The sequence below is a fragment of the Molothrus aeneus genome, chromosome 1, assembly GCF_037042795.1.
Source record: "Molothrus aeneus isolate 106 chromosome 1, BPBGC_Maene_1.0, whole genome shotgun sequence".
NCBI lineage: Eukaryota > Metazoa > Chordata > Aves > Passeriformes > Icteridae > Molothrus > Molothrus aeneus.
Window position 1 is genome coordinate 129,314,688 of NC_089646.1, and position 24,113 is coordinate 129,338,800.

Genomic DNA, 24,113 nt, shown 5'->3' on the forward strand with positions numbered 1-24,113 from the left:
TTCCACAGCATCCACATAACTTGACACTGCATTCAGAGAGTCACAGAGTCATCTGAGCTGAAAGGGACTGGGAAGCATCATCGGGCCCAGCTCTTAATGGCCCATCTAGGGATGGAACCCACAACCTCAGCATTAACCAACTGAGCTAGCAAGTCCCCTGCTTCAGAAATCCATCTCTTTCTCTCCTTCTACAACAAAAACTTACAACTTGATAGTCACCAATCATCTCCCTCTCGTTAACTCAATTGGCACCATGGGACAAGGTGTGTGTCATCTGTACAGGACTGGGGAGAAGGGTCTCCCACCACCAAAGTCTTCCAAGGACTATTCTGAGGTAAAGCAAACATTATGAACTGAAATACCACCAATAGCTTTCAGTCAGGATGGCATTCATAAAACTCAAGAGAAGAAACTAGATAAAAAATCTAATTTTCAGCCCAGTGAGGAATATGTGCATTACGTAATAATTTGGGGCAATTATGTATTGATTCTACTTTTCACTTGCCCTTAGTTTTTAAAAAGCAACAACAAAACACCAAACAAAACAAAACCCCAAAAGTGTGAACCATGGAAAAGGACTGAGAAAACCAGCAGTACATACTCCTGAACCAGGAGGATGTGAAACCTGCTCCAGAAGAATAAGGACACTCAGGAAAGAAGAGATCTCAAACTGGTCTCTCAAACAGACCTGATGCACCCCTCACAGGGCAGAGGAGAGGGCAGCAGGCCCCTGGGGTCTGGGAGGATTCCTGAAGGAAGAGCATGAAGGACATCCCCCCCTCCTGCCCCTCCATTCCACAAACAGGGAAAATAAACTAACAGCATGAGCGACCAGAATGCAACATCCCTAAGAAAGACAACTGAATATAAAGAAGGGCTCCAGCAGGGCTGGTGGGGGATACTTTACCCTCCTGGCAGAAGTTAACATTACAGTCAGGGTCTTTATGATGGAGCCAGAGCAGCTTGTTTGCCTGACTGAGCTAATGGCCCCTCCTCTCTGCTTCTGATTGTATCACAGAGCTGCATTTACAAATGAAATAGTTGAACTTTAACTGCCGAGAGAAGAGGGAGGCAGGGAAAGGCCCTAGGTGAAACTCTGATTTTGAAGCTGATAGTGTTATTTCTGTTTCAAATTACAAGTTGATCTCCTCCAGCTCCAAAGATAAGTGTAGACACAGAGAATACCCTTTGAAATACAACAGCCTGAATTTTTATTTGCCTTCAGAATCATTTATGGTGTCAGGGCAATGGTTTAAAGTGTGTGTGAACACACAGTAGTGGAAGGAAGTCTAGCATAAAACAGAATCTGGTCTCCCTATATTTTAGCCCATACTTCTGCACAGGGATTTTCCAAAATGTACATTCAAATGTGAGAAGACATGCAGGCTTTGCATCTACCTAGCAGTTTGTACTACTTCCACCCTTGCTGCACACTCAGCTGAGAAGCAAAAAAGATATCTTGTCCCACCTTAATCAACTACATACACTGTGTCATCTCTTCCACTGCCTCCACAATCACAGAGCAGAGTAGGAACGGCTGGGGAAGACAGACTTTATGGTTTCAAGAGTCCCCATACAGCAATAACAGATTATTCAGCATGAATAATAGATAGATGCTGTAGGACTCAGTGTCTTGTCCTGACACTGTAATACATCAGGATCTCTCTGAGGAGCAATGACTGTACATTCATGCACATGAAGCGTACTACACTTTCTGTCATATCATTTGCACCCCACAAATAGACAGATGGATTTGAATTAACACAGATCATTGATACTGGGGAAATTTTCTGTCTCCATGCAATGTTCTATTAGCTTTCCTGTAAAGCACGGCACTGACTTTGGATTTGGAAAACACAGGGGTGTATAGAGGGAAAGGGAAGAGGGCATAGCTTCTGTTATTTATTTTAGGGGGTTTCTTCTTTGCATGACCAAAGATTTGCACCAGTGCAGCAGGCTGCTATGGTGAAGAGGACCTGAAGAAACATCTGGACAGTCCCCTTCTCTCTCCCCTGGTCTGACCAGACACTATCTTCCCAAAGCAGTGACCTGCTCTGAGCAGCACTGATTTGAGCCATTTGTCCAAACACATCCTACTTTGCCCTTTGCAACTCTCATCTTCCCCCTCTTTCCAGCTCCTGTCCATAATGCATGTACTCCTACTCTTGATGAGACAAGGGGCAAAACAACTCCACGGTCAGTCACAAAACGGAGAGCTTTTCTACTTTTCTTAGAAGATACCCAGATTTAAGATCTCCTTTGCTGTGGTATTTTGCATAGTAGAATTAACATGGTTAGAAAATGTAGAGTTAAGTAGAAATTACAGTAGCAGGAAGAGAAATCACTGTCTCCCTCTCAATCCCTGTCTACACTTGTCATAGAACTGTATTAATAAAAGTTAGTGTGAAGTACCCGAATTCAGAGGCAACTTTTTTTCCTGTGCAAACTGGATTTTAGCAATGTTTTGCTATCTGGAACTCATTGTATAATTGTCATTATAGTGATATCTTTTTTTTTTAATGTCAGCATATCTTAGATTAGAGCAATTAATGGTAGAGTTCCACCCACCTAGTCTCCAGCTCAGGCACACCATTGGCAATTAAATACTAATTTAGAGAACCATTTGGTGCTAAGAAAGGTTCAGAAGTGGCCCAAGATAACAACAGCTCTTCTATTTGTTATAGAGCACGTCTAGAAAAAGCACTCTGTCTTTTGGGGACTACTCCTCCATGGTGTAGCTGCTATTATAAGAATTACTGTTTGTTAAATACTGCAGCATAATTAGGGATGTACAAGACACAAACACAGTAAGCTGCCTTAAGGGAAAGCAAGGCTCAGAAGTGCATTTCCCTTTTTATCATTTAATTCAGCCAACATGACTCTTGCTGCGGTCTCTCAGCTTATACACTAAAGGTCTACAGCTATGAAACTTCTAATATAAGCCTTTTATTGCTATTTACATTTCTGGCTCCCATTGTCTCAGAAACTGCCAAGGGCAGAAGGGAGGCACAAAATAAGAAACTTAGAGCAATTTCTCTAATGAATACTGGCAATACATAGAACCCGGGTGACGGGTCTCTTAAAAGTCTGCTTTAAAAGGTTCCTCCCTCCAGACCCTAACAACAAAGAGTTAACTGACTTGTCTCTCAAATGACTAACATCAATCCCATCATTCTTCATACACACAGAAAGTGTGGGGTTATAGTTTCTCCTACCAGCCGTTACCTTATAAATCCCACACAAAGGTAAGACCTTTGTTTTATTTCAATACAAATGTCTCCAGCAAATGTTTACACTACTCTTTTGAAGCTTCCTCAACCCACACCACACCCCGGCAACTACATAAAAATGCCATTTGCTTTGAATCCCAGATGCATACTTACCAAGCCATTTGTATACACTGAATTTCAACAATATGTGCTACCACAGGTTAACTCTTCTCTAATATATACACGTGTGTGTGCATGTCTTGCATCTATATATACACTCATATATATATATATGCACACTTGCACACATAGACATGGTTTATTAAAGTAGCTGCCAAGTTTAATCCTACATAATTTCTGCTACTAACTCCCCAAAATGAAGCATCTTTTCCTTCAACCTTTACATTTTTAGAGTAGAGAAGACATTAATTTCCTTCCTAATTAAATTAAATTTGATGTAACTTGAGAAGGAAATTCACAATTAAGGAAAAAAAATCTTATACTAGTCAAAGCCTGGCCTAAGTATCACTAATGATGTTTAAGAAATATGGATTGCCACAATACGAATTACTGCTAGAGATAGTGCTGTTCTATAAACTTAATTTTACCATTGTACCCACTGGAATTGGAGCTTACTTTGGCCCATGATATCCAAGAACCTAATCCTGCAAATCAGTCACTCTTTGAAAACAGCTTATTACTGTATGAGCCATGCCAAAACTCATTAAATAACTGGAAAGGTTCCCAGAGGCTTCAGCATACTTTGGATTAAAGATCTACATTTCAGTTAAATATAGCAGGGCAGTTATTGCACGCAAGTATACACAACAACTGCTCAGCACACAACTCCTGCACTCACTGAAATAATCTCACTCATTTGCCAGCACCTGCCTGAATAACACAGCCACAAACATGTCTGTTTATTGCGTGTCCAAGTTGCAGTGCTTAGCAGAAATCTGTAATCCCTTGATATCACTGAAAACTGCTTGTCTCTTTAAGGAGACATATTTTGTTAGCAACTGCTCACTGAAGTAATATCTTTGATTTCAAGATTAAAAAATACTTTCCATAAAAATATACAATTGTTTCAAGAACACCATCACAGCCAATGTAAATGCACCGAATACCTACCAGAGAGAAGTCATATCTCAAGGAGGTGGTATGGTTTATAACAAATATATTATCCTTTGACCAAGACAATTCTGTCTCTTTAAGTATCTTTCTTGCAAACTAACTTCTGTTAGTGCTAACACTGCAAGCAGACAGATGAATGTCTATCAGAAATGAAGCTGAGTCTGTTCAAGAGCCTCCACTAGAACTTTGTCCACTTGCCAGATGCTGCAGCAAAATCATCTACAGGGCAACAGCAAGGCAACTACATAGCTTCTAGCATATTATAAAGACACTTTCAGAAGACAGTTAAAATGTCAGCCAGTTGTTAATTGTTGTTTGTTTCTTCATCTTTTCTTAAAGAACTCCTTTAAAAATACCAAACATAGCATTTGGGCTCAACCAAAGGGAGACAACAAATCACCTTACCCATAAACATTACATATTTATAACAGAATTAAATATGGGAGGGAAACAAAGATGGATTGTACAAAACTGTTCTTCTCTTCCTACCCCTGCTCCCTTGCAGCAATATCTTTGTTTTAAGAAAGCACTGAGTTTGACATGGCTATAGAGCCTTCCCCTCATTTCCCTGACCCTGCTCTGAGCCACAAGCCCCACAGTGACCTCTAGATAAGAGCCCCAGCAGAAAAGGATGCTGTTGTAGAAAAGGGTAAGGATGTGCCAGGACTAACTCTCCTCTGCCAGAGGTAAGGGAACTGCTGCTGTCAACCAGGCACAGCAGAGAGAACACTAGCAGAGTGGTGTTTCTGAGTTTGGTGCTGTTTCCTTAGATCACAGAAAGCAACAGTGTGATGATTCCACCTCTTGACATGCACTGTACAAGATTCTTGTTCTGCCAAGCAGCAGCTGGAAGATGACACACCAAGCATGGTGAACTGGAGCCAACAGCCCAGTTCCACTGACATTACTGGGGCAACAGAGAGAGGCCTCTGCCTGTACCCTCTGCATTCCTGTTTATTCCACTAAGACCCAGCATGAGATGCTGCCTTAACCAGCCCTTAGCAGGCTCACTGGTAGATGGCAAATTCTGACTGCCACACCCATTCTCTGATACCCTCATCCTGAAGGGCTGCAAGGGGAAGGCCTGCTCTGTGTGTGAGAGGAAAAGTCTGACTTCAAATGAGGAGAAACATGGTTTTGAATTAGCTGCTATCCAGGTAGAGTAGGAAAGTGAGAAACCTGATGTTCAAAATAGGTCTTCTAAATGTGGGATTTAGTTTCCCAGGAGAGAGAGATCTATTTGGTTAGGTGATTTCTACTACTTCTGTTTGATTTTCCACACTCCCCAGTGCACTTCCAACAAGAAGTTTTTCTTTGCTTCTTCCAGGGCCAGTAGAGTGCTTCATCACATCCCAACTCAGAGGCCCTGAAAAGAACTGTTGTGTGCCACTTTTGTCTAACTTGATAAAAAAAAAGGCTTTTGTGCCTCTGAGAGGGTTAAGTTTTAATCTTGAAATTGTGGTGAAAATGGAAAATAATACCAAACAGAAACAATAGAGGCAGTTGAAAGATCATCATTCAAAAAGCTTAGGAAAAGGGAGTCTGTAATTATTCTTCATCTCCCATGGATGAGGTAATTGCTGGAGAAAAAACAGCCTTCAGTGACGTGCCTCAGAACCCACAGCTTTCCAACACCGCAGGGGCATCCTATGGGAATCCCCAGACCCAGTGCAAGCAGTTACTGTATCAAACTTCCCAACAGGAGCAAGCACGTACACAGACATGTGTGTGTGTGGGGAGGGAAACATTGGAGCGCAGACAAAGTGATAAACTTTCACATACAATCTGATTTATGCTTGATAGCCAAAACTAAAGCATGTTATAAATCCTCTTTTATCAATACATTTACAGTTCAAGCTCCTAAAAGATCAGATATTTAATACCCCAAAATAAATATGCATAAGCCAATTTGCATTTTAATCACTATTTCCTGCAGAAATACAAGCAGCCTAAATTTCACTCCTAGCACTTTTTTAATTCAGAAAGAGTCTTTACTTTAAAATCTCAGCTTGTTTTGTTTACAGTGATCATTGCAAAATTTGTGTTTATAATGTTCTGGCACCCAAGGCAAGAGCCAGGTGAATGGTGTGAGATTAGGAAAAAACGTCTGAGGTTAACAGCTGACATTAATGGATGTGACTTCCTTGTTCCTAGATCAACATGGGTGTCTTGCTAAGTCTGGCTTGGAGCTGCAAATGCAAATGACAGAGAGCTGCCAGCCCTGGGACAAGACTGCCAGGTTCTAGCCCTGGTAGTGCTTCTGCAAAGGTCCTCGAGGAGGACTGCTGCGTTGGAGATCCCAAATCGGTGTTTGCTTACACAGTGATCACACACACACAGCAGTTGCCTGTTGTGACTGCAGAAGACAACCTACAGATGTATTTTGAAATGGAAACACATAATAGGGAAATATCTGGGCCGTTGAAAAGGTAATCTCTACATGAGTAAATACAGCACCATTAGCAACTGGGCCAAGTACAACTCTGTTTATCAAGGCCTGCTTTTGAAAGAGCTAGGTGATTTTCAGAACTATTGTCTTTCCTTTTAAGATGCACATCAGAGATTAAATCCCTGTTACTATAAACAGTCAGTACCTTCAGTCAGGAGTCAGGACAGTGAGTGTTAATGCTACCACTCAGTGTTCAGTACAAGTTCTCAGAGGACTCACTCGGAGGATGCAACCTCTCTATTGCTGCTGGAAATGCAGTGGGCAATTGTGCATGAAGAGGTCTTTGTATTTGAAAGATTCATAGCTCTACTTAAGCACTGGACATTTTGTGTTCAACATGAAAACACTATCAGGAGTTTGCCGAGCTCAGTGTTTGCTGTTTATTAACTACATCCCCAAGAGTACTGCATTACCCTCACTCATTTTACACAGCCTATTTCCCTTGTTGTTTGCTTTCCGGGGGCCAACTTCTTATAATTACCGGCAGTTTTTCATTTCTCCCACACTAGTCTATGCAGCTGAAGCACTCTGACAGCCTTTGTACAACCTTATCTGTAAGAAACTAGTTAAGGTGTTCTGATGTCCTGCTTTATAGGTCCACTTAAGAGCCACATTCCTGAATGAAAACCCCATGCCTGAGGGTACTTGACCATTAAAAAAGGGAAAAGAAAAAAAAAAAACCAAACCAAAAAACGTCTCAGTCCTCAAAAATACATTCATTCCAAATTGCAAAGATGGTCTGTGTAACAATATAAAATAAATGGCACCAACACAAGGAAGGCATAGTCTAACTTACAGAATATGGATTATTGGAGATGCTGATAGTGTAGAAAGTAAGTTGACAGTTTGGAGAAAGAAAAGACTCAGCTTGTGTCTTACACCTGGCTTTGCAAATAGGAAAAAAATCTTTTACTTTCTCAGGCTGGGCACCTACCAACAAGCCCTCTTACTTCTCAGAAAGGAGAGAAGTGGAGCAGTGCCCAACGATGGATGGTACTTATATAAATGGATGCCATCTGCATGGCTTTTCCTCACCTTTGCCTCCTCATTGACATCCCAAGTAAAGGACACAGCATTGAATGCAATTTCTTCAATATTCCCAATGGTATTAAAACTCTCCTTGTAATCAGCTGCAAGAAAAAACAAGAGTCATGAAAAAACTTGAACTGTTTTACAACTCATAGTGCTTCTTTGCTTCTTAAGCTGGGTTGTCTAGTGCATCAAAACCACCTCTTGTATTGTTTATGATTAATTATGAATAATCTTTATTACAAAGAGGTAATATAATGCAACCTGAACCTTAAGCATAGTATATCACTAGCTAATGTGATACTACAGTATCTGCACCTTCTTCTCACTTCTTCCCCACTGCTGTTATTATTATCATCAATAAACTAGCATTTTGGAAGGAATGAAAAGCAAAAGGGAGGAAGATTTCAAAGTTTACTAACCCTCCCCCAAAACAGTAAGACAAAACTATATAAAACAGACAACTCCCAAGTCCTCTTTATAATTGAAAAAAGGAACAAGCACTGCTTTTCTCTCACTTTGCTGGACAGTTTAACACCTTTTATTCTTTTTGATGACAGATTAAGAGAGATACCAGGTAATAGCTGCTTGATTAAAGGAACTTCCAGATCGTTCACACTAATGGAATAACTCTCTCTGGGACAAACATTTCCTAAGAATTCCTCGAGGGCTGTAATTGGACTCAGTGCCAGAGGGCTGAGATTACACTCCTGATCTAAAGTTTGCCCAAATTCGTGCTTCAGAAGCATGCTGATTCTTAGCTTTGTAATCAGTTATAGAAAGAGGGTGTTTTTGTATTCTGTGCGACACACAAATGATTCCAATATTCATTCCCTTTGCCTAAACTGTTGATCTCTAAAAAATAAGTTATAGATAATAACTGTTTTAAAATAATTTATAACAAAAAACATTGCTACAAGAATAATTACTTCATGTTTGAGACTGGCAATCAGTATACTTTTCTCTCATTTGAAACACAAGAATGCTGGCATCTCATTCGGTAAATAAAATTGTGTTCCTGGGATCCATGAATGATTTTAGATACAGTAAAAAAAAAAAAAAATCACTTTAGACCATAAGAACAGCACGAGATATTTGGTGATGTAGCAAATTAGCAAAGTGTTTGAGAGAGCAGGCAGGCTTTTCATTCCCACCTTGAACTCAGGTCTCCTTTTTAACTGAAGTCATTGGCTTCACTATCTAAATTCAGTGTAGGGATGCAAATGAGAGGAATTAGAAGACACGTAAGTAGTTTAATATGCATGTGCACACATCCACCCACCTCTTAAATTTATGATTCACCAGAAAGTGCCTCGTGCAACTGACTGCTGCATATGGGCGTGCTGTGTAGGTGCACTTTGGAAAGACATGAACAAGATGTCTTGTAAAGACACCTGTTTTCTTGTCTTAAAAGGCTGTCAGAACCTCACATCCCACCAACCCTTCCTTTCTCTCAACACATGCCTGTCCTTTAATTGCTATACACAAATCTCATGGAGTGTCTATGTGACACTGTTAAAAAGCAGAAATGCATCCTATTCCCCTCAATTTACATCCAATTAAAGAAGGATCCTCAGTTGATTAAGAAACCGTTTACACCTCAGAATATTTGAAAGCTGTTAGAGTGACTACAACTTTTCCACTTCTGCTGTGAGCTACCAGAAAGAGAAAATCAGCGTGTTCAATAAGCAAAAAATGGTTGCACAGGAGTTATTTCCTCTTTTGTTACATAAATTGCATATAAAACAATGGCAAATTTTTAATGGTAAACATTAATCATGCATTACATGTCATTGCATACTTTTGTATTGTGCACATAAATAATACAAACTATCCTGAAAAAAACAAGGGCAAGTTTCTATGGAGCACAAAGTTTCCACACCCATACTTCATATTTGAACCTGTTCTAGTATGTCATATTATTGTACTTATTCTGAATAATCAATATCCACTGAAATTAAGTATTGTATTCTTTACATTACAATTATTTTAAAAGAAAAGTTTAGTGATCCAGTGTCACAGCACTGTGAAAATAAAGCTGTTTTCCCCCTGCCCATCTTATTCCTCCTACAAAAAAACAAACATTCACCTTACTCCTTCTTCAGAAAAATCCTTTACAGTACATAGCCTAAATTTTGGAAAATATCTTACCTTCTTGCTTAATAAGAGTCAAGCCCTCAGGTTTATTCCTCAAGCACTAAGGACTTGAATACAAGTACACATTTATTAATATCAACACATCTTCAGACTTGTCACTCCACCTAATCCACTGAAGCATCCTTCCTCCTAGGAGGTGCCCCAGCCAGCACACAAAACAAATTAAAGCAGTGACCCGTGTTTGTCTGGAGTGAAGGAGCGAGCCACTATTTCCTCTGATGTCCAGAATATAACTGCAGGCCAGAAAGCAGACAGACAGATCTCTTCCACAATGGAAAGCAGCACAAGCATAACCCCCCTGTCCATCTGAGATCTGAACAGCTGGAACTGGAGCATCCCAAATTAATTTGATCCTCTGCCTGCTAAGGATCACATCATGGTCTAGATTAAAAGTGCATTCATAAACAATTAGAAAGGATTCACAGATGTTAAACATGCTACAAACATCAAATTAAAATAAGAGTAACATCTATAGAACAGGTGATGCAGAGTTTTGGACACTTAATTTTCTTTTTATACAGGGCCTGGACATTAACTCCAAGTATTTAGAGGACCCCTTCAGGTATCTGAATTTTTAACGTAAAGGGAAATCTTCATAGAGTCATTCAAAATAATTTTTGCATCGAAGGGACCCCTGGGGGTTATCTGGTTCAAGCAGGGCAAGCTTCAAATTTGGATTAAGTTGCTCAGTTAGATAATTTGATGATAAAACTAGAAGACTTTGCTAAATGCAGTTTGATACTTGGGAGCCATTCTGGCCTAATAAGCCAGTTAACCGTGCCAAAGAAAATGAAATGTACTTCAGAAACACCATACTTGTAAGATGTAAGGCTATATTTCAGTTGTTCTCAAGAAAACACTACTGAGCAACATTTAGGTCCCTTTTTTGCTGAAAACTGAGGTGAACCATGCTCTTACAGCTCTTACATCTGACAAGAAGGGCTATATCAGTAAGTCTTACTACACTGTGCTTTGCTCATGTTTGCACTGCAAATAAAGAATATGCACCTCAGTATTCAAAAGTGCCTCAAAAGTCAGAGCAGAGCTATTTCACCTCAAACTAATGGAAAATTAAAAGACATTCATTTTAACACAGGTAAACATACAGCTCATGCACAGCACTTATTTTGCAGAGCACTATTTTTCAGAATATGTACTGTAAGTTAACTTTTTGGGGTAAGGCAACTGAAATGTGCCAGGACACCACAAGAGCAGTGGAGTCAGAGGGTGCTGGCACTACAGTGGAGCGAGCTGCTCAGCACATACTTTTCAAAGGTATGAGCACTACTACCACAAGCTTGTAGGGACTAGCACAAAAAAACCAGGCAGCCTTCAGAAAGAGCTGTGAAGTGGCCTGTTTCTTCTTTTAAGGTGTCATGATAAAAGTAATTTGTTCTGGGGGGGCGGTTTTACTGAGTTAGGTACCCTAATGGACAAGAAGAGAAAATGGGGGCAAGGGAGAAAAGAATGAAGTTCATGAAACAGTTCAGCCAGAAAAATTATGCTAAGACAAGAGGCAGCGAAGATATTCTGGAAGAGCTGCTTGGAGAAAATACACTTGACCTTAAATAACACCAGGCCTCAGTGGAAACTACAGCATTTGAAAATCTACGGGGCAGCACAGCGATTAGCACCGCTTGGGGACAGATTCCCTGATCATCCAGTTCAATCGTCCCCTGGTGTGTCAGAATGTTCTCTACAAGTAACCCTGCTTTGGTTTAGCCCCCGTCTCTGCCCCCTCTCATTCCTGCCATTCAATGGTTTGGTTCCCTCAGGCGGTCAAAACAAGATAGACTTTGTCTGCTTTGGTCTTGCCGACTCCTTTGACTGGAATCCGTGCAGATGGGTGCATGTGTAAACTGCACGTGGGAGGGGAGGAACGCTTGATGTCTAGACACTGCCACTGACTTCAACTTCAGGCTCCTTGGCAGCAAGTACGTGTTCTTCCTCTGCTAAAATCTCCCGAGCATGCAGATAGGACAGCTGAGGCTCAAATGGGCTAGTAGATACTTTAGATGGGATGAACGATAAACAGGTCTCTCAGGATAGCACACCAGAGCTTGCCTCTCCCTCACTGCTGACACTGACTCACTCTAGGGGTGTAGGAATCCTGCACACTCCTCTGCAGTCACCACAATGATGACATCTGCACTCTCAGGCTGCAATTCCACATCAATTGGCTAACATAACTGTTGCTGGATCAAAGACTGGATCACCCTTTGAAAAAATAAAGGGAACAGATACTCTGCCACACCTGAGGAGGTGCAGACCTTGATTTCCCAGAAGGAGGTACCACTAAATACACATGCAAGGGGCAGCTCTTCTGTGTAAATACTGAGAACCATTCTTTCTGCATGGTCCCTACCCAGCTCCATAGACCCCACAGTCCTAGCAGCAATGAGCCATTGCTAAAAACTGGTACAAGCCAAGAAGCCATTGCCAATATATTCCACCATAATCCTGTGCAAGGCACCAGAGCTTTCCATATCTGAAATCTTCCCTGAAACATCTGGAGATGTTCTTACACTCACCAATGTCAAGGACTCTCTGTTTAGCTGTATGCTGCCGGGAATGCCAGTACTTCCAATATTTCAGCTGTTCATCTCTGTTTTTATCCTCACTGAAAACAACCATGACCACACTCTATGAAAAACAATACCAGAGCCACATTAGTTAAAATAATTAATAGTCAGGAACACAAAAATTAAAATCTCCATATGTCTCTAATTCTGATCCAGCTACTCTCACATACTTTGATGTAGAAGACTGGGTTTTAATCAGTCCAGTACTACAGTGTACTTAAAAACTCAGGACAAAAGAAATGTAGTTGTAAAATAATGCAAAGCCCAGGATTATGTTCTTGATAGTCCAAATAAAAATTAATCCTATTCTTAGTTTTAAAAAGTCACCTTCACTGGCTAAAGGCAAGACATTTTCAATTTAGTATACACAAATACTCTTTTTGGGAGCAGGACTCTTATACATATGTGTTTAATGACAAATTCAGTGTAACTGAATTTTGCTGAGGTTTACAATTCACGTTCTGAATTCACTTTGTTAAACTGTGATTCAAAGGAAACAGATTGAATTTTTATGCAAAATTTTACACAAGCAATATAGGCTTTTTGAATAAGCCCTGCTGTAGGCAAGCAAAACAACACAAAACAATGGAAGAATGATCATACCAATTAAAATTAAGTGAAAATAAACCAGAGAAAAAAACCTTCACTTTTGAATGTTCATTTTCACCCTGAGACAGTAGGCACAAAAAATCACTATCGAGCTGCTTTATAAGCCAAGGAGGTAGATGACATCATCTGTGTCCCTCCAAAAACCACCATCACAATCCTTCATGCACTCTGTGACCTTCTGCATTCCACCTATAAAAGGTGACCACCATCACCACATCTTCCTCTCCATGCCACGAGGCAGTACACACCGTGGAGTCCTGGGTTATGCCTGTATATACTGGCTGGGCCCCAGGTGTGTGTGGCTGGCCAGCTGAGGCACTAACCACAACTGGCCATGCAGATTGGCATTTCCACCAAGGACAGCACTAATGTTTTTATTAACCACTTACAGGGAACTTGTAGAGGTTTAATACCTTCAAAACCTCTTGCCCCTCTGTTAGCTTTGGATGGAATCGGCAATAAATTCAACAATCACTTGAGTAGAGCTCTGGCAAACAGAACATGATTGTGAAAGTTGCACACAGTTTCACAATCTTCTGTCAACTACATCCTCCAGAAGGATGCAATCTCACCTCTCCTTTATAATTTCCACCCTTCTGCTGCCACAACTTCAAAACTCGTGTGGCAGTGCACTGAACCAGGTATATGAGGACTGGTTTTCAGTCAGACCAGTGACCTCCTGACTCCTGTTTCAGCTCTACAAGTGCTAGAGCTGGAACCACAAAATGGGAAGGAATGGGTGGCAGGGAAAGAGATTGTACAGCAACAGAGCAGTCTTACATCAGATTCAGCCAATAGCCTCATGTCTCAAGGAAACCAGGCTAAAAATTAACTACTAATTCAGGTTTCCAAATCATTGCCTCTGTTTAGGAAGAGTCTCTAAAAACTTCATGTATGATAGAAACATATAGGTTGTTGTTTGCTTCACTGCTCACGTTGACTTTCGTTGCTTCCTTTGACTAAAGTCACAACATTTTTAGAGAATTTCATGTATTTGGATGGAAACATTTTTGTGGCTTCATACATACGCAGCCCTGACAGCTTCAGGGTAAAATTTACAGGGCTCATTTTTCATTCCAAAGTTACTGGGTTAGGATTTATCAATTCAAAAGCATTACCAAGGAAATCAGGAGGCTCACTCACCAGGCAGATGTTGCTGAATACACAAGCTACAGTTCTATGCATAGAATCTAAGATGCAAATAATTCATTTTGTTACACTTCTGTGTGAATGTCAAGTGAAAGCTCACACTTAGACAATGAAAATTATTTAAAATTTATGTCACAAAGGATGGATTCAACTCTTCATGTTTTCCCTGAAATGCACTGGAAAGCAGCTGATGAAATGCACCAGTGAGTAAAGATGGACTACACAAAGTACATGTGGCAGATCTTGAACTTCTTTGCTTTATTCATGGCAATAAGTTCACCAATGTTAAGTGTAGTGTCTGTGTAACCACCATTCTGCCAAACCATAAACTGAGGCTATGATTAACTCATAAGATCACACTCTGAAAAAACTGGACAGCAAAACATTTGTTACCATCAATAAGGTGTTATCTCACCTTTACATTGAGCATGAGAATAAGCTTGCTCTGTCCTTCCTCCCCCCCCCCCCCCCCAAAAAATTAAATTAAAAGCCAATCAACCACAACCACAACTATCTGCAGAGCTACATTCCCATCTAGGAAAGAAATGTGACTATACCCTGACTTTGCTGATGGGATGCCGGAAGCATTTGTTGTCACCCGTCTCGCTCAGGGTGATGGCGTAGAACTGTCCTTTGTTCAAGTAGGTCATGGGTCCTTCCCCTTGCTTCTGACGCAGAGACTTGGTAGCTTCTAGCGTGTACTGAAAAGTGCTGCTGAAAAGACAAGGAGAGAAACAGCCACAAAATCCATATCACTTTCCCCTTTTTTATTATGTAATTATTGCATTGAATAAGGCAAAAGGAGCTAATAACAAAATTCCAGGCAACTGTGACATAGCAATTTAAAATTGCAATTTTCTTTTTTTGACTTCATCAGATCCCGCAATCAAGCGTAAAACTATCTGGACTGCAAGTTTCTTGGATCAAAGGTACTATCTCTGAAAGGAACCATTATGAATTATGAGACTGTGTACCTCACAATGAGAGTGTCAATTACCAAAAGGGGATTCAGTATGATTTGCAGAAAATCATCAACTCCACGAACATTTAAACTTAGAAGAAAGTTGCAGAAAGAGAAATAAATAAATAGTTTTTTTAAAAACCCAACTAGAATAAAACAAGTTGTAAAAGATGAACAGAAAGAATGGAAAGTCCAACTGCTACTTTCAGCACAGTTCAAAGAAGGAATACAAAGACAATGGACAGTAAGTTCATTTGTGCAAAGACAACATGCAAATCAAGGTTTTTATAAGCTTTCTTTTCAAAATTAGTCACACTAAATGAAGTGCCTACATTTAGCTTTATCTTCAATCAATAACCTCCCTTTAGAAAAATGTCAGGCAAAAACAGCTCTTGTGTTGAAATTTTAGGTTTTAAAAAGACCCTCCTTCACAGAAGAACCTTCCAACTTCAAAGCACTTCTCAAACCATGAAAAGTTAAGGCTCCATTAACTAGTGAACTGTTAGCTGGAAACAATTCTCACTGAGCCTCTTCAGCCACCACCTCCAATAATGGGCTTGAACAATAATCCAATAAAAATGATGCCTGCAGCTCCTCACATTCTCTTACATTAAAATAACATTGATCTTGTAAAAAAAAAATTTCAAACTGCATAGGAACCTTAATGCAAAGTACTCATGAACTGGAGATACAGTGGAAGCGTTTTCACAAAGGTTCTAATTCAGAAAAGTATTTAACCAGTGCCAGAGCAGAACCAAAAGGAGGAATATGTTGGTCCAAAACAACAGTGTATCCCTAACTTTCTAATTCAAGCAAATACTCAAGATCATCATAGTGATAATCATCGCTGCCATAGCGATATAGAAATAAAGGGAAAATAAAAGATATTTTAACTATCCAATGGAAAAAAACCCACAACAAAACACGTAACTAATAATTACATTTAAATCCCCACTTGAAGAGAAGGTAGAAAAAACCCAACAGATCCAGTCTTTCCATCCAAAAGGAGCTTCAGACAGCTTAGTATCAATTATTCAGTTTATCTGCAATCATTCAATCAAATGAAGACAACTTATAAGTTCTTCTTAGCTTATAAATTGAAGTCCAATCATTTTTCTAGTTGCTTAAAAGTTACAAGTCAAAGCAAAACTAAGGTAATAAGCAAACACTCGTCTATACCTATCCAACCCACCAATGGCAGCACTGGTGCTTCCACACAGGGCAGCTGGGGCCACCATGAAGGCTCCTGCACGCAGTGGGAAAGCAGCACAAGGCACCGCTGTCCCCTCTGCTGCGGGGTGTGCTGGCACAGCCCCTGTCCTGTGTGCAAGGGGGACAGAGGCACTGCCAACAATGGCAAGTGTGGACCTGTCTGAGTGGACTGGAAGAGCTGTACCAGCAGTGCTGCAGAACCAGCATCCATCTGGCTGCACCACTTTTAGAGGTAGGGGCACAGCCTTGATTTAGCATCACACGTAAGGACTGCAGATTTTGTGCTCAAGACCACTTCATAACACACATCAAAGCACACTGAGTGTCCTGGGAAATGTGCCTCAAAACCTCACACCAGACAGAAGAACTAACAGGGATGTGTGCTGAGAAGGGCTTAGAATGATCAAAGTCAGACACACACAATGTCTGAACAGAACTGCCTGCAGTCTGCCACAGGCTGGTCTTCTGTTCCCTGGCATTCTGTATGTTTCAGTCAAAAAATGTAAATCCCAGACACATTTCACTTGGCCAGTTTTGGAGCATCTGTGTAGTGCCATTTCAGAGTTTTCTTCTCGTTTTCAGTTGGGAAGCAAAGCATGCCCTATAGCAGGAGGATTACTCTCACTCTTAAAACCTATTGCAGTCACTCAATTATAATAATACTATTATGAACCTCACCATGAGCCTCAACTAAACCCCTGTGTAGTCACTAAAAGATCTTCTAGCAAGCTTCCAATTACTTGCATATTCACCACTTCTTTTTTCAATCTGAAATTCTCATTTCTGAGCCTTCCACTTCCAGGTAAACTAAATACATCTTTCCTGGGAGTTTTCTTAATGTCCATTCAGAGCTTTCATTCTTAAGGTAACCTGGGCCGTAGCATGAAAGACTTAAATGTGTGAAATTTGTTAACAACATCAATGCTTCAGGATTCAATTTTACTGAACATTTACAAATGTTCAGTGTAGTAAGTGAGCAGTCTTTGCTAAATATCAGTTTCATATCTTCTGTCTAAATAATGATTCAGTTCTGAGCTCACTGCAGTTAATGATTGTTTTAACATTCTTCAGAAAAAATATCAAGCTGTAAGGAGCCTTCACCACAGTCAGGGCCACATGCCTAATCCACGAAAACTACATAGGCATGTTCCTGACTCTAAAGTGAGAGTAATCTCTCAGATATAAACAGAACCATTCATAAGTATGAAATAAAGCATCAGTTTAAAATCTTTAGTGATTGCAGTCTTTCCTAGACAAAGGGACTCTGCAGTGTTTGCCCATGCTACATGCACATTCTTCTGTGCTTAGGCCAAACAGTATTCTTTTCAAACTTTAATTTTTGAAACTTTTTCTTGAAGCTTTTCAACTGTCCTGGACATTTGACTTGTGCATCCTGAAAAGATTTTTTATGAGCTGGTTGCCAAAGCTATACTCTTTTACCTGGGGAACCTCTCAACAGTTTTCATCTTGCATACCTTGGGCAGGGGGGCTTCAGAGGAATTATGAGTTTAAAGCAATGCTGAGGGAAGGCAACAGATGAAGACAAACTATCCAGATCTAAGAGCTACATGAGAGGAGACTGAGCAGGAGAAAAAGGGGAGAATAATGCTTGGCAGCATTAAGGGAGTCCTGCAGGTACCCCAGGGGGAAGAAAGGAAGGGCGGGAAGTGGACACAGGCAGCTGCTCCTCAATACATTCCTGCCTGATGCCAGTCAGCACACTGCAAAGCTTATGCCATACCTTGTTTGTTCATAAATATATTCTTCAGCCCCCACTGACACACTCCGATACTTCTGAAAAATAAGACCAATTAAATACTCTTGGATAAAATCAAAATGCAAATACCAACAAAAGTGCAACTATGTTTATTTAAAGATAAACTCAGAAAAAAAATCAACCCTTTAAAACTCAAAATACCTAAAAACTAGAGTGGATATTAATAAGCTAGTCACATTTTATATATAAGTTAAGAGGTTGACATTGTAAAAAACATACAATGATGTTGTATGGTTTTTTGTACCTAACGTCAAAGAATTTGTTTATACTATAGAGAACTAACAAACTTAGCACAGCTAAACAAAAAATGAAAGATATTAGAACATCATATTTATAATTGTTACAAAGAACACAGCAAGAGATTGACCAAAGTGTCCACTACCACAACAATCTATAAAAGCTTAGCACTCCTTCAGTACAATACAACTAAGTCACTTCATACATGCTTTGAAAGCATTCCTAAATATGTATTATAATGTGTTTGAAAATTGAGTAAGTATTAGACCAAATCCAAACCCAGTCATTCTCACCAGTACTTAGGAAATACTTGGTAAGCACTCAGGAAAACTAGTAAGAACAACTGCCTTCCTACCTCTAAACACTAACTTTGCCTAAGTTTCTTTTGGTATGTTTTGACATTTTACCTTATGGTTTCCCCACACGTGCTCCATCCAGCTGTGCCTACACAACAGTGGCTGGAGGAGCAGTCAGAGCACAGCCAGGCTAAGCACATCCTGAGGTTTGGGCAGTTGAGAAAAACAAAGCGACAGGCTCGGTGCTGAGTGAGGCTGAGCAGGGCGGCAAAGCTCTGACTGCTCCCATGCCACATGCACGTGAACCCTTGGGGCTAGAAGGCCACCAACAGTGGCACACATCTCCCCAACAACTAAGGCTGGGGACATAAAATTAATTCTACAAAGGACACTGGACAATTAACAAGGGAGGTGAAGATGGAGAGGAGTGAATGCACTTAGAAAACCCCTCCATCCAGTTTTGGCAAGCAGATTTGAACTGATTCTTTCTCCATAGACTGCAGAGAAATCCTAGATGGCAAGTGCACCCTGTTATTAACCAATCATTTTAAAAACATATAACAATATATTACAAAAAAAAACATGTAACAAAGTTACTATAACACAAAATTTGGGATGCAAAGCCAACATGTAGATGTAAAGTTTCTTTTTACACCCAAATTTAACAAGTTTGCATGTTTGACAGCTCTCTGCACAGGGCAGATGTTTGGGAACCTCTCAGCATCATGTCCCAGAACAAACCAAGGGAATGGAATCACTGCTCCAGCACCACAGGGAAAGCCATGGGTATGGTACCATAAGAGCCATTTCCCAGTAACACATAAAAACTGCCAAACTAATATTGTTTGATAATGCAGAACAGTGTTTCTAATCCAAGGTTTGGTCCTACTGATTTTACAATGGGAAGCTAGATTTCTTCATTATTTATTTATTTAGTTGACCTACATGTGTTCTTTATCTGAAAACAAATTTCACCTCCAGACATCCTGGATCTGTGTCACTCATGGAGACAATGGACTTTTCTATACTACACAAACACACAGTAAATTTCTCATGTACTAAATCAGGGCAGTTCAGCCTTAATGTAGCTTGCCTTGCACTTTTGTTATGTTTACAATTTTGTAGAGTTGGGAGGATAAAAATCCTAGGGGAGTTTTACCATCTAATATCTCTAATTATTTGCAGAGGTACTGTCAGCTTTAAATTGTCTTTACCTTTCTACAATTCCAGCTTGCTTGCCTTATTCTGCAGCAGGGAAAAGCAGCCAGAGGGTACTCACCATACAAAAGCTGCCTGTAAAATTACTTTGGTTGTAGCATAACTGTAAAATAGTTAGAAAGGAGCTCTCCTTGCCTTTTTTCTCCTCATTCCTATACATATACACACAGTTGTTCCTTGCCTGTTAAATTCTCTGTTCCCCTCTATCAGTCTAATTCTTCTACCTTTTCTCACTTGCTTGTGTTGCAGAAAAGAGCTTAGTGCAACAAACAGCTTCTGAATAAATTACTTGGGTTTTTATCCAGCAGCAGAGGCTGCTGCTACTCATTTGCATTTTCAAAAGAACATCTAGAATTTCCCTGTTACAAAGTGGCTATTTCTTACTATTCTGAAGGTAGATCTTGTTAATGGTAAATAAAACTTCTTTCAGAATAACAGCTATCTTCTACTTGACACAATATCCCCAAAGACAAAAAAAAATAAAAATCAGTGTTTATTATTCTCAGAATTTTCAATAAACATCTTTAAAATTGTCTTCTGAAATGTCTCATGATGCTCCCCTTTAATCAGAGCACAGACTGATGGAAACACAGCAAGAAGCAGAAATTAATTTGTTGAAACAAGCATCACTATTCTTCTAATGGCACTTGTGGACAGTTCAAATCTCCTTATCTTGTTTACAAGCTCAAATATCCTTATCTTGTTTACAGCTTTTTATTGCATTCTTAGAAGCTAATTTGAGGTGAAAAACTTACTTCTGTTCCTCCATCTTTGAAGGTGTCACTGTAGGTACTGTCAGGAGTACTGCGCTGATCATCTTTAAGATAATTTGTGTGGGGAGCAATGTTGGACACTTCGTATGGTTCAAAGATAACACCTCGGTGCTCCTCATTTTCTCCTCTTGCATAGTGTGTTTGTGGAGTCATAAAAACAGGGGTGAATTCCTCTGCTTTAACCACAGTCACTGCAGACCCTGTGATGGGTGTTGAGCTCCCAGACACATTTGTGTTGTATTCCCTTTTGGATGACTCCAAAGGATCTTGGTTCAAGGAAAGGTTAACTGGCACTGTCTTCAGGACTTGCACACGGTTCTCTCCCCCACTTAAGTTATTCTGAGCTTCCGTGGTATTAAGACAATTTCTGTGAGACAAAACCAAAAGATGTTATGAACTGTCCTGATAGAGGAAATCTCCTTCTTAAATAGCTTGATGGTCTTAAATGTCAGGGAAGGAGATTTTTCAATTCTGATAAGCCACTGCCATAAGAAGTAATACATTAACAAATACTAGGCAAAAGAAATTCTGAGGCAAGCAGAGGTCCAGAGCTCTTTAACAAATGGAGAAAGATAATACATTTGATTTGACTTGTTACAATAAATTCTGGGTATTTAGGGTTGCTCTTGCCTTAGCTTATAATTTGGATGCAAAATCAATCCAGCAGTACAACAGCCTTTAGACACAAAATAAGAATGAAGAGTAAGGCAGGGCATGGATTACTCACAGTAGATATTTTGCACATGAAATAGGCAGAATATCAACAGCAAAATTCATACGCAGATGGCATGCTCTTTCAGGCTGTTGACAGGCCACTACTGTTTGCTTAACTCTGGTAGCAATGCTGTTCTAAAAGAGCAAGCCCAGGAATTCCATTGTAGCAGAGTAGATCAGTAACTATAGTGGCTGCAAGGTAACCTCAGCAGCATTCCCACATCTACCCACAGTTGCTGTTGAAAGCAATCTGACTGCTGATAGTAGTTACACTGACATAAAACTGTTAACTCATAGAACTTTCAGTAGGTATAACATTGCTTTGTTATCAACCCAGGAGAAATGCTCTGACACTACCCAGTGCCCAGTTCCTCTCTCTTGGCTTTCCACTGAAGGCAAATTTTGTCAATCACACTCAGTTTAGGAACTGAAAATCAGGAATTTCTCTGGTTTGCACAAGAAAAACTGTCCAAAAACCAGTTCATAGCCTGTTTTGAAACAGTAAATTTATACTACTACCTACTGAAACATTCACCTTATGAACAGCTAGTGGAGACCATCTAAGGCTGTCACAAATTAGCTACATTGAAATAAACCTTACATAGCTCATCTCTGTCATAATTTTATGGAGATACTTCCAGTATGTAAAAACTTCTTTGTTTCTAAAAAAATATACACTCTTTCTTTTCTTTTAATAGTAGGAGGCAGCTTCCTTTGACTCAAGTCACTTTTAGCCTACAGAGAAAAGCTGAAATCTGAGAGGAATGAGAAAAACATTCTAAGCAAATTATTTTAAGAGTTACTTTATTTGCTGGGTAGATCTTAAATTATGTTAAATAAGACTCTATAAATGAGATTACTGAGGCCAAACTACTCACTTTTTGCCCTACAACAAGAAAACAAAGAAAAAAAGCCAATAGCCAGCTGTCAAGATAATCTGATTTTTACTAATCTCAGCAGAAGCAGCAAAACAACACCACCAAACACAAACAAGGAGTGAAACTCTCAGCTACCTTCCAAACTGCATGCTTGAGAATACCATCCATTTTTTCTAATCAATTGAAAGTAAAAAGGAGTAAAATGTGCTTCCCAAAACAGCCTTCATTCTTTTAACTTTTGAAAGAAAACCATCAATGCCTTAGGCTCTCACAGTTCCTTCAGTTCACAACTGATCAACACTTTCAGTAGCTGGGTATATGATTTTGAATAATACTGTACCTTTTATCTTGGTCTTCTTGATTATCACTCACTTTGTTAAGAGACAACAGCCTTTTATCTCTGGGAACCTGAGAACAACACCAGGCATGGGGTCAGGTAAATGCAACTGTCAGGCATTTGCAGCTTCAGACTGCTCTACAGCAACAACTAGAAAAATGTAACTCTATCAGTGTTGTCTAGTTCACAGATGCCAGAGCTGTTTTTCTTTGGGTGACTGACTGTGAACAGAAAGAAAATTTCCAAAGACAAAAAAAATAGGAATTTCTTTCTTTTCTAGTTCTTGGGCACACCAGTTAGCAGCAAAGCACTCTTCTTTATGTCCTATCTTTTGAATATCAAGCTAGGCCAAGCTATCTCAAAATCAAAGCTCATATTATTCCAAAAACACACACACACACTTTTCACCGAATTCAACAAGATGAGAAGGAAGATACGATGCCTTGATGAGCTGTACACTGAGACCATTTTAGTTCAGACAAAAAAGGCTTTTCAATTAAACCATAAGCGCCAGGTAAGTCCTCCTGTAAGAGAGAAGCCTGGAGAGTGCAGGATTCACACTTAGAGAAAGTTTGTGGATCTTTCCCTTTCTTAGTATGGGGACAGGTCAGGGCATGCTGGTATGTCATCAGAAACACTGACTTCTGCTTTGCTGACTGCATCAATAGCTATGAGAGGTAAAAACCCAGACAAATCTGGCCCCTTGACAGACTCAGAATTGACATCAAGCGACTTTAAAGATTTGTATTCCTACACACCAGTGTCCTGACACCAGCACAGATATAAAATCACTAAGGGAAAAGTTGCTGCCATGACCATATTTTCTTTTTTTGCTGAGCCATTAATTTGGGAGCTAAGACTTCTAATCTATCTTTTGCACAAGACATATCCACTCCATTGCAGCAATTAACTCAGGATTAAAGAGCAAGAATAGAAAGAATAGACCTATGAATAGGCTAAAGCCGTGCTTTTTACTTTTAAATATTTTAAAGAAACATCAGAAAAATATTTGACTTTAGAGGAAAAAAAGTATTACAGTGCACTCCAGTAGCCAATGATAACATCAACAATAACTGCAAGAGAGCAGCACAGTCACAGAGCTCTATGCAGAGCTGTTCTTTCTTTTAGGAACATCCCCTTTTCATATTAAGCATCCTCCTGGCTAAAAAACCGTTTTCATTTATTTTTTTGAACTGGGATAAAAGCCACAGTTTACGTATGCTGATTCCCCTTTTAAGATTATGTATTTTTCTCTGAATGATGTTCTATGTTTAGGTAAAATATCACTACAAGGAAAAGGAAAAGTTAAAAAAGCTCAGACAGTTAAATTCAAATAATTCCTATTGACTGGACACAGTAATTCAAAAATATTATCCAGCACGTTACAGCTAA

General features: G+C 39.7%; 1 protein-coding gene across 1 annotated transcript in view; it reads right to left on the reverse strand.

Moving 5' to 3' along the window:
- The window catches only part of GRHL2 (grainyhead like transcription factor 2), a 53,029-nt gene that overhangs the window by 21,783 nt on the left and 7,133 nt on the right, over positions 1-24,113 (reverse strand). Inside the window, exons 3-8 of the mRNA XM_066548194.1 lie at positions 22,725-22,792; positions 20,775-21,159; positions 18,233-18,285; positions 14,876-15,032; positions 12,510-12,621; positions 7,828-7,922 (exon numbers count right to left, since the gene is read on the reverse strand). Of these exons, the coding sequence (XP_066404291.1) occupies positions 7,828-7,922; positions 12,510-12,621; positions 14,876-15,032; positions 18,233-18,285; positions 20,775-21,159; positions 22,725-22,792 (870 nt within the window). The remainder of the gene's footprint in view (positions 1-7,827; positions 7,923-12,509; positions 12,622-14,875; positions 15,033-18,232; positions 18,286-20,774; positions 21,160-22,724; positions 22,793-24,113) is intronic.